Here is a 12,040-nt window from a genome sequence, read left to right on the forward strand (position 1 = left end):
TTTGCATAGAGCGACATAGATAGCGTGTGAGCGAATTGTCTGGCAACAGTCGACTCACGTCTGTTGTCTTTAAAGCGATGTCAGGCTCGTCTATTAAAAAACGTAGCTGCTTAAATCACCGGTGGTTACGCACTTTCGAAAAACACCTGTAGTCACCAAACACACGCGCACACACATATGCACACATGTGCCTTGTTAGGTAGCTATACTGTGAGCACAACACAAATCGCATCATAATAGGAAGAGTGACACGTCATAAAGGGCAGCGCTAGCAGCAGAATGGGTGACAACTTATTATTGTGTCTTCCATGACCGGGTTGAAGCAACTGACGCTTTCTGTCTCCTATACGCGCATGTTTATCGGTGTTCCCGTGAAGGCTTGATGCTTTAAGGACTATAGATCGCATTTTTAAAGCGTGACTCGATTCTCTTGTGACGTAATAATGCGACGCGATGCATAGGTAATAGAACATGTGGGGCCTTGAAAGGTCAAACTTGAATAGGTTTTCACCCTTTTAGGATTTTTAACTTGTCACAAAAAGGTTACAGTCTAATAATTATTAAACGAAAAAGCAAATATAAAGTAAAATTAAACTAATTTTTTTATAGTAGTTAATTGTTGAAAATATGTGTTCAGTAAATTTGTTCAAAAAAATAAAAAAATAAAGTTACGTACTTTTACAAACTTACGGCACGTTAAACGTGACTTCCCCAAGTTAATATAAATGAAACGCTAATTAAATTTTATCAAAATCGCTGAGACACGCGGAGCGCAAAGATGTTCGCATTTCCTTAAAATTGGCACAAAAATACAGTGTGGGTTCATGGCCACTCCCCCCTCCAAGCAAACATACGTCATCATTATTCACCAGACAGCAAAAATCGACGTCATCAGCCCTTTGAAGCCTTTTATAGCGTTATATGATCACAGGAAGCTTATTCACACAAAAGGACTTGCTCAACATAATGGTTCTTAAGTTATGACTACTTGCCAAGGATGCTACATTTGCTTTCTACTTTGACCTGATTAAGCATTATTGTGCGAAAGCTTGTCGAGAATTCAATGCCGTACAGTTTGTCTTTTTACAGGGCCAACTAATTACCCTGTATTTGGCTAAATTTTCTAGTTACCATTATTTAATTAAATAACGCAAATTTGACGCTGCACAGAGATATTATAAGATGTTGTACTATTTATACTGATATTTTAAGATCCGGTTTTGATCATTTATTGTAGTAAATCTCAAACTCTAAAATATTTGCTACCGTTTCCTGGAGTGGTCCACAGCCTTTTATGACTTACCCAAGGAATTTAACCCCTACTAGAAATTTTGTTATATTGGTTATGTAATGTTAATTGAAATCAATCTGGAACATCAAGTATGAACTCTACACTTGTAGTAATACAGTAATTGTACACAAAAAGTTGAATGAAGAGACTTTCCAAACGAGCAAAAATGTGAATATTAAAGATTTTCAAATATCTCTCAACACCCTTAAAGTGTTAGAATGGAGCCCGGTTGAGAACCACTGGTTTAAATTAAAGAACAACGAAACGACTGTTTTAAAAAGTAATGGACTGTGTTTAAAAATAACCAGTAGGCAAAAATAAAAACACTATTCATGCAGATTACGCATTCAGTGAGAACTCTTAATGCATTAGTATTATGATGGCCGGAAACGCACACCGGTTCACGCGAACAACAATCATACAGTGACGTAATGCATTATGCGGTTGGGGATTGCCACACAAATGCCAGCTATTATTGTAAGTTATCGAATGAAGTTCCTGTTGATGTATTAAGTGCACTAAACTATACTTTATATTATTACTTACTCGCAAATTTATTTCTTGCAAATTCAATCTTTAAAATATTGCTAAAATGCTAGGGTCAGTTTTCTGCATAAATAGAGGTTCAAGGCTGTTTCTTTTCCCAAAAAGCTGACGTTTCTCAGTTTCTTTTTTTCGTGTACATCGCAGTGTTAATAAAATAGCGAAAACTTAGCTTGAAACTTGTATCTTTATAATAAAGAGAGAATTTCTCATGTACAAAGTAAAATTATATCCTGATAACATTACGCATTATCAGATCCTGTCCTGTTAGTTGCAAAAAATACTAAAAGAACATTAACTCCATTTACTAAATTCTAGCCTTTCTTTTCATAATTTGTTTTAGTTTTTGTGCTTTGTCTCTCGTCAAAGCTCTCTATTTAGTTCTGCTTAGCATTAGGCTCAAGGTAAGAAGGTTGACAGACCTAAAATAATCCATTTTAATTTCCCTAAAATAGGCAATTTTAATTTTTTTAGAAACTATTTTCAGAAACAAAAGTGAAAAAAATAAGAAGAATATAGCGCAGGACTCTAGCGCCCCTAGTGGTTGTCCCGAATAATTAATCTACTAAAGAAGAAAACATTATTTTCCGTTTTATCACGATAAATATTAAACTGCATTGTAACTTTTAATGCAAATCAAAATTTGCTGATTAATTTTTTATTCGTATTTCGAGTATTAACTATCATGTTCAAGCACTTTGATGCTTCTCGCAGCAAGCTTTGTTACTTGACAATAATGCATAGAAGTTCAGATACGATTTGCGATACATCGCAGCTATTTTACCTTTAAAAGTAAATTTATTACAAAATGGTAATTTCACAACTGGAGATAACTAATCCTCTTAACGTAAAAACAAATTTGGCTTAAGACCTGGCAAAAAGCATTTGAACGTTTTAATTTGATCAATTTGGATTGTTTGAGTACAGTAATGATGTCATTTGGCAGTGGCGTAGCCAGCCGAAAATTTTGGGGGGGCCAAAAAGTTTGAACTTTTTTGTTTAGCTTTTGTTATTGTATTAACTGCCGTAACGAACACAAGTAACAATGCTAGCAAACCGTTTCGAGCAGCAACTGACTGAGTGTTAAACGCAATACTCAAAAAACAGTCAATGAGCAAAAACTGTCTGAAAGTAGTAAAACTACATTAATGTATAGCAAACGTAGTATTAACTACATCGTTTGTGACGTAACAGTTCATAAAAATTAAAGGTGTGGCATGGATGTGAACGACTGTTGTGGTACTGCTCTTAAATGCTACGAAACAAGTATTTAAGTAAAAAATATATAATTTGTTAGGGGGGGCATGACCCCTCAGCCCCCCTGACTACGCCCCCATGTCATTTTGTATCGGACCGCGAAACTTGTTGTCCATAATATCGGATATCGGAATAAACACCAAGTATCGGGCATCCTTAGTCGTGGACATTACATCAGAGCACACCAGGGATGCGGTTTAAAGTCCACAGCCCGACTAGCAGCTTAGGTGTGAGTGGTTGTTGAGTACATTAGGAGTGCGCACTTGTCGCTCCAACACAACTTCAAGCACCTAACTTCCGGGTCTGACTGCTTGTGTGTCTTCCAATGTTGACAAGCTAGCCGTGTACGATAATGTCGGATCGGAGGCGATAACCGATACTTGGAGGGAGGCAGGTATTAGGTTGGCCGGTTCAAATCAAGTTAAATAGATTGTTGTTGTGGAGTATAATGGCTTGAGGTTGAAGGTAGACATACGGTAGTAAGAACATCATATCCCATACAGAAGTGTAACATTTTGAAAAATCTTTATTAATTCAAACATTGCAAAATTGTTGTTGCAATTTGACAAGCGTGAAGTGTAGTATTTTATTTAACAAAGATGGCAATGTCAGATTAAGTTATTGCTCTAAAGAGTTTAATACCGTACTACTTTCCTTATTTCTTTAGATATACTGTCGATGTCTTTGTTGGCGAAACATATATATATCTTAAACATTGAAATATCTGACCTTGGCTGTTAGCATTGCTCAACTATTGCTGCTGTATCAAAATAAATTATAATTTTCAGTTGCCTTAATTCCATTTGAATGAATGATATCTTGTTGCGGGCAAAACATTTTGATCAATTTTTTTTTTATCTTTTAATAGAGCAACAATAGCCGAAAGATTCTATAAAATCCACATAATATTTTGTTTTCAAGCGTTTCGGTAAAAGTCTTTTTATAAATTGGTTCAGTGTTAAGTGTGGCTTTCTTAAACAGTTGCCCTGATGTTCTTAGCACTCCAAATATCAAAAATGTCTTTACGATACGTGGGTAATGACATTTTTGATATTTGGACCGAAATTTACACGGTTCTAACTTTATATATAGTTTTTCAGCCTTGATATTTATCAAGCCCATAGTTGCCCCAATGCCCCATATAAATTCTTTCAAGAAATAAAAAAGATTAGCAATCGACAAGATTCATTCGAAATAAGATATGCCGACGATGCCCTAGATATTTTAATAGTGTCTGATTTAAATTAATAGCTTTAATTGCTTTTTTAGTAATTTCAGCAAAAATATCAAATCCATAATATATTTTTATTAGAATAGAAGGTGATTTCCAATATCATATATTCAGCGACAAGGTTATAATTAACTGTTATTTATTGCCGGCGCAAAGATTGAAAGTAACTTGCAAGGAATCAAATTTCATTGAGTGGTTGAAGATGCGGAAGGCGGCTTTCTTTTTTCTTTCCGCCATCTTGGTTTGCGTCGAAGGGGTTCAAAGGTCAACTCAACCGCCAAGTAATTCACCTTCTTTGTAAATTCGACTTAATTGACTGATTTTAATCTACTGTTATTGACCATAAAAATTATATCAATGTGTTGAAACGACCTAAAAAATGTCCTAAATAATATTATGAATGCTGCCGAGTTAGAACGCCATCTTTAACGCAAAACTACTTCGATAATTCCACACATTTTATTAGTTCAATATTTATTTTTGAACATCATTAAACTAACTTGTGTTGATTTGCTGAGCTAATTATAATTAGACTGGTTATTTGCAAACGATTCTATTTTAACCTAAGTTGTTGTGAAAACCGAGTACACCCGAGTACCGAGTCCAATGTAATGCTTTCCAACCATGTATTGTGGTTGGATGCTTTATTATGATGACACCCTTACGCATGAAATTCTGAACATCCACCTTATTTTAGCTTGGTTAGTGTTTTTTTCACCTCCTTTTGAGCAGACGGGTACATACAAGATGTACAGTCGAAGCCTGAACTCATAACTCGACTAAAACTCACATTTGGCTTAAGTCGGACTCGGGTTAATTTAACCGATCCGCAAACGACTACATTTAGACAATAGTTATTTTTAACTCAAGTTTAAGTTATCAACGAACAACTTCAACATATTTTTGTTATTAGGAAGAATTCCTCCTCCAAAAGATGACGTGTTCAAGAACTTCAATGACATCATAAGGGGCAAGGTCACTCATGCCACGAGTGGGGAGACTCCAGGTTTGATCCCTACCTCGGAAGAAGAAGTTTCTACTCGTCATACCGATCATCCTCTTGTTCCCAACATCCAAGCTCCTGAACTCCTGGAGGAGATGAACGTGACTCAGCACATCCTGGGCGCTGACTCAGCGAAAGAAGAGCCCGAGGCGAAAAACCTTTTCCCAACTGAAGACAACTTCGGGGATCTTTTTCTCGATGAATCTGTTGTCGCTCTCGCGGATACGACGGGATCATCGGATGACGAAAAAAGTAGTGATTTAGAATTAGGCGATGATGCTGATTTAGAAGCTGTCGGTTTAACTTCTGAGAGTAAAGTGGGTGGGGAGGAAATGTCTCAAGAATCTGGCGATCAAAATGCTGGTTCAGACGACCAAAATGCTGGTTCAGACGACCAAAATGCTGGTTCAGACGACCAAAATACTGGTTCAGACAACCAAAATAATGGTTCAGACGACCAAAATGCTGGTTTAGACGATCAAAATACTGGTTCAGACGACCAAAAAGCTGGTTCAGACGACCAAAATGCTGGTTCAGATGACCAAAATGCTGGTTCAGACGACCAAAATGGTGGTTCAGACGACCAAAATAATGGTTCAGACGACCAAAATGCTGGTTTAGACGATCAAAATGCTGGTTCAGACGACCAAAATGCTGGTTCAGACGACCAAAAGGCTGGTTCAGACGACCAAAATACTGGTTCAGACGACCAAAATGCTGGTTCAGACGACCAAAATACTGGTTCAGACGACCAAAATGCTGGTTCAGACGACCAAAGTGCTGGTTCAGACGACCAAAATATCGATGAAGATTTGCAAGAATCAGCTGTAAATGTTGCGGCCAGTAATAATAAGAACATGAGCTCTGAAGGAGCAGATGTTGTGAAGAGAGCAAGTGGCGATGGACCTGGTGAAAATGAAGAAGCAGCTGACGAACAAACATCAGTTGTAGGCGACCAACTGGAAGGACCCGGTAATAAAGTGAATGATACTAAAGCAGAAGAAACAAACACGAACAACGACCAGATAGGAGAGGAACAAATCGGTGAAAATGAGCAGGAAGACACTAATGATGGTGATGAACCAGTTGAAAGTGAAGCAGGTGACGACCCTGGGACAAATCAAGCTCAAGATGAAGTAGAACCGTCATCTGATGAAAGCAAGTCAGATTTAAGTCCAACGTTGGAAGGAACTGACCGGTCGCCACAAACGGAAGATAATCCCATAAATGATAGTTTAAATACAGACGAACAAGCTGCGTCTACTCCAAGTCCGATCGAAAACAATCCAATCACTGCCGAGAAGCCAGAAGTAACACAAGATCCCAAAAATGCTCAAGACTCCGGAAAAATAAGATTTGAATCCGACAAAAACGACACAGTTGAAAACTCGACTAACCAAAGCATGGAGAACTCGACACTTGCAAACAACAGCAGTATTGACTTCATTCCTCATGTACCTGAAGAAATGGCTCATTGGTGGAAGCGCAACACGCGAACCGGTGTGTGCATAGTCACTTTATTTGTGCTGGGGTTTGTGATGACTGTGGCCTACTTGGCCAGAAAGGGACACTGCGGCTGTTCCGGCGCCGACGACGGGGAACGGCGAGGACTGGCACGAGACTACCAGCAGAACAATGGAGCGCCCGCGTTTTACAAGAACGACTCTTATGATCCGCTATAGATGTTTTTATTTCCCTACAAATTGCGAGATAAAACTGTTGAATAATGTTAATCTGTAATTTACGCTTTCTTTTAAAAGTAGACACAAAATGGCTTGTTTATCACCGGAACTACAGTTAAGATAAACTATTTTGCAGCCATTTTGTGTTAGCTTTGATCTTTTTTATTGCGTTGCTCAAATAAAAAACGCAACTACGTTATTATAAATTATACACACATTAGCAAAAAATTATGTCTAATTTTCCTAATATCCTGAAAACTGACAAAGCCGACGTAAAACAATTATTTTTCAAACTAGCTTTTATGAAACACAGAAACTCATATATTTCTTGTAAAAAAGGTGCAATTAACTTGTATATATATATTAGTCTCTCTTATTTATATGTTTTTGTTTCGTGCGCATTCCGAACGTTGACTTTTTGTAAAAATAGTGAAGTAATTTATCAACTGTTGAAGCAAAATAAACAAACGCTATCTAACATCACAGTACGAGTTATTTTAAAACTTTTTATTTCAAGACAAATAAAGCGATAGACAGTCAAACAGGTTATATAATTTAAGATTTTAAAGTTTAAGTGCATTTGGTTGCAGAATATTGTTAAAAGCTCATCTTTATAATTATATAAGTTAGGTAATTTTTGTCAATTCAAATAAACGAAAAAGCATGATCATAAAAGTGTTTAAAAAGGAACATGATTTACAATATTTTAAGTTACCTATAACTGAATTGCAGTAAGACGTACTTAAAAAAAAGTAAATGAAACAACTGGTTTAAACATATAAATAGACGGCATTTTTTTTCTTAAATTGCCACATTTAATATTACATAAGCAATATTGGAAATTCATTGCAAACAAAAAAGCTTATGGCAACTTTTAAACAAGAAAACAAGTTGATTGTCAAAGTTGGTGGGACAAACATTGATAAAAACGTGTTGTCACAATAAAGTCATTAAAAAAAGACTAATTTTACTACCGCTAAAATCGTAAGTTAAATAAGGCAATGAAAACCAATGCTCAACTATAAATAACAAATTTATATAATTTATCTTGACAAAAACGTGATGAAAAACGTACTTAAATGGTAAAATAAAACATATGCTAGAAAATTAATTAATACCAAACCTATTTTGTAACAACAAAGTTGCAAAAATAGCATTGTGCCACATTAATCTTGAGCTTCAACATACTACAACAAATGTTGTCAAGAGACTTGGTATTCAAGAATAATAAGTTGTTTGTTTCATAAAATACTGCCAGTCAAATGGTCAAAAAAAGTAATCAAACAAACAGTAATAATTAGAACTGTAAATTTTATACACAATTAATTACAATTAATAAACTAAAATTTGTTTGGGTTTTTATTTTTTACTAATTTAAATTTTAAATATATTTCAGATATATGAAAAATTCAGCATTGGCTATCAGATGTTTGCTTCACTAATGCCGACTGTGCTCACCTGTGAGTCGATATTAACTTTATTAAAATGAAAAATCGGTATCAATCGTAAAAGTAATATATCTAATGAAAACTACCTTTTCTTTAGTATAACAGCAGCAGATGCTATCTGGTAACACTGGCAGTGTTCAAATTGTTGTGTAATCCCTGTAAAGCCACACTCCTTGTAGCATCGGTATCATGATCAGAAATCAGAGGTTTTAGCGTAAGGGAAGCGCAGATGTCACCCACGATAAGCGGATGACACATGAGTTTGTAGCGGGAATGTGACATCTCAGGGTTCACGGCCGACCATCCTTTTCCGTACACGAAGAACGGATGTTCCACCGGAGCTTCAACAGTTATCTGGTGAACATACAGACCACATGGTTACAACATACAATGCGCTGGCTGTATTATAGATTGCGACACATACACAACAGAGATAACAAAGCGATTACAAACATGTTCTAATACTGATAAGTGATCGGGTGCTTTTACACCACTGAGTTTGTTTTAACACTACTTTGGTGCGAGTTTGTAATCGCACGATTTGTCATCGCTGTTTTCATATGTGGTTGGTTGCAGTTTGTCGCTTTATAAGAAATCTGTCTTGCATTATGCCTGGCAGCAATAGCTTATTTTACACATTCCACATGTTACAACTGTGTTACATGGAACAAGCGCTGTGCTGTGTTTCAGTAATTTTATGCACACATGGTCCTAACGGTTTTTTTATTGCACCCCTTAATAACACAGTAGAAAACCACTGCAAAATCAATTTGGTAACATATGTATATTGTAATAAATTAATGTTAAACCAAACAAATAACAACTTTTTAAGTATATTAGAAAACACAGGGGGTTGTTCAAAGTTTAATTTTTGGTTTATTCCAAGTTTTGAAATGTTTTGAAAAACATGTGCGTAACTAATTTTTACACTGTGTGTCACCCTTTAAGGATCACATATTCTCGTTTAAACCCTAAAACACACTAAGAAGTATAAGTTGCATCTTCTTTGGTAAATCCTCATACAAATAAGGTCAGTAGTTTTAACCTACAAAAGTCCCATTCCACTGTTCAAAACAGCACTTTCAAATGCATGATTTAGACTCTTTTTAAAAAAATCACATCCATCTCTGTGAATCCTTTTTATTGTAATACAATTCAGTCTTTTAAACCAACAATTTTCAGTAACCAATTTTACGAAACTGAGATTTCAAATACATTATTTAAAAACTGACTAATTTAATAAAAAAATAAAACACTGTTTTGTGAACCCTAGCTTAATAAAAGGCAGTTGTTCAAACCTGCAATTTCTCCTCCCCAACAACAAAGCATAGTAGAGCCATCGTACGTTGCGGGTTGATGTTTACTTTTACGACGGTGCTCGAATCAAGCTTCAAATCTGGACTGAGGTCTGTGCTTTGCTGAAAATCCTCAATCGATAGATCTTGGACACATTTGATTTCACCACTTGCCATCTGGATTAGTGCATCTGTATTACACAAAGAACATAAATTGACGCAAGATCCGTAATATAGCTAAATAATAAATTTTAGTAAAAAAAATTCTAGTAATTCAACATCATCTTGATAACTGGTGATGATACAAATACATATGGAAACATTTTTATCAAGATGAGGTTGTGCATGGTGTGCCAAAGTTATTAAAACTAATTTAGATAATTACTTTTTAGTTTTATATCCTAGTATATTATCACTGTTGGACAAAATAGGTACAAACTTCATAAAAACTAGTAAAACTTAAATTCAACTCCTTTTTGCGATAAAATATGTTTGAACATCGCCGCCAGAACAAGCAAAACACGTAAGTTTGCTTAGGAAAGATTAAAAGATATCTTAGAATACCCAGACTATGGCCACAGTTAAGAGTGCAACTGTGATGGGTATTCATTAAGTCTAGCTTTTCAACCTGGCTTAAAACCCACATAAATGAAAAGCCAGTTAAGTTGTAATAGGATGAGGCTATTCACACCAATTTTACAATGCCTTGTTTATACTGATGTATTTTTCAGTAATATTTAAAAAAGTAATATATAGTTTTTTAAATTTGTAAGTAATATTTTAAAATACATGTCATATTATGACATGCTATGTACGTAACTGTGTTTTATTCTATTTAATTAGTTCCTAGCAAAAGTTGTAATTGTGTTTATATGATTATTTACTCGCAACTTTTTTCTTCGCCAATTCAAACTCATATATTGCTGAAATAGAAAGGGTCGGTCTCTTTGTATAACCACGAAAAAATCAGGAAAAATAAATCTAGTTCTACCAATAACTAAGAACAAACCTTTTTCAAAATGAGCAGGGTACAAACCGCCATTGCCAGCTGCATTTTCCATAATGGTTAAAGCACTGGGCAGATATATTTCACCACAATATCGTGTTCCATGCAAGTTACGATTGAGTGAACTGTGCGATTAGATAACTTTTGCTTTGGTTTTTAAGATCAAAATGTTTTAGATTACACGTGCGTATACTTCCGGAAATATTTTACGTTCAACTGCAGCTGCCTACTTTTCGTAAATGTAGAACAGCGGCCTTAACTTACACCTTCAAGCAATTTGTTGTAAAAAATATTGTTGTACTTTTCCAGTTTCATTTCATTGTAAAAAGATTCAACCAAGCATAACAACTTACTCACGCGTAACAAATGTCGTTGTTTTATTTTAAAAGATAGTTTTGCAAAAAACTATTGTTTACAAAAAAATAAATTTAAAAATACCCTAAAGTGAATAAATAATATTAACAACGTTGTTGAACTCGAACTTCAACTGGTAAATAAAATATAGGGCCTTGGGTTAAAAAATCTGTAAGCCAAAGATTTTTAAAAACTAGGAATCCACGTTTGGAAATATAGGGACAAAACTAAATAATGTAGCACAGCTAAAACAATGTATCGTGCACTGTAAATTTGCCGAAATACTTATATTTTCGAATCGCCGAACAACGTGTAATAATGCACAGGTTAATAAATAACCGGTATTATCGTATAGTTTGGTTAGAATATTTCACGCGAGTGATGCAACTCGAGCCGCTGCATTGTTGTGCCGTTGTTACATCATAGTAATTTTGTGACATCACTTTGCCCAAAAAACGTGCTGAATCATAATAAACGTAAACATGCGAAAATCGAATCACAGTGTTACGTCATGTTTGCCAGATTTTTGAGCAATAAAAATGACCTATTTTTGCTTTAGCATCTCTATACGAATAAAAAACGGTTGAAAAATGTAAGGCTGGTCAGTTGTTAGATTTTAGGTTTAAATTTATGCCATTAATTTGATGTTACCGCCTCGGCATGATCAACATGATCAACTGATCGTCTTTAATAGCGCGGCACTAACTTCTTTCAATTGTAGCTTACTATTAGCACTCGTGGGATCAACCTTGGATACGAAATAAGACGAAAAGTTCAAATTATATAACTTTTGATATTGATTACGCAGACTTAGTTGTACTTTGCAAGTTTTAAATTGCACCATGTTGTGAAAATTATTAGGATATTAATTTTTAGTTTGACATTTCGAATATCGTTTTATTTCAACGAAAAGCGATACTGTAAACAATT

General features: G+C 35.2%; 1 protein-coding gene across 1 annotated transcript; it reads right to left on the reverse strand.

Annotated features, from left to right (window-relative positions):
* Positions 1–7,505: 7,505 nt before the first annotated feature.
* Positions 7,506–11,058, reverse strand: LOC146157996 (ataxin-1-like). The gene is made up of 3 exons (XM_083384458.1): positions 10,760–11,058; positions 9,754–9,941; positions 7,506–8,809 (listed from the first exon to the last, which is right to left on the reverse strand). Exons 1-3 carry the CDS (start codon positions 10,809–10,811, stop codon positions 8,570–8,572), a joined length of 480 nt encoding a protein of 159 aa, XP_083240584.1. The 5' UTR covers positions 10,812–11,058; the 3' UTR covers positions 7,506–8,569.
* Positions 11,059–12,040: the final 982 nt, after the last annotated feature.

The sequence above is a fragment of the Ascidiella aspersa genome, chromosome 3 (assembly GCF_963924565.1).
Source record: "Ascidiella aspersa chromosome 3, kaAscAspe10.2, whole genome shotgun sequence".
Taxonomy (NCBI): Eukaryota; Metazoa; Chordata; class Ascidiacea; order Phlebobranchia; family Ascidiidae; genus Ascidiella; species Ascidiella aspersa.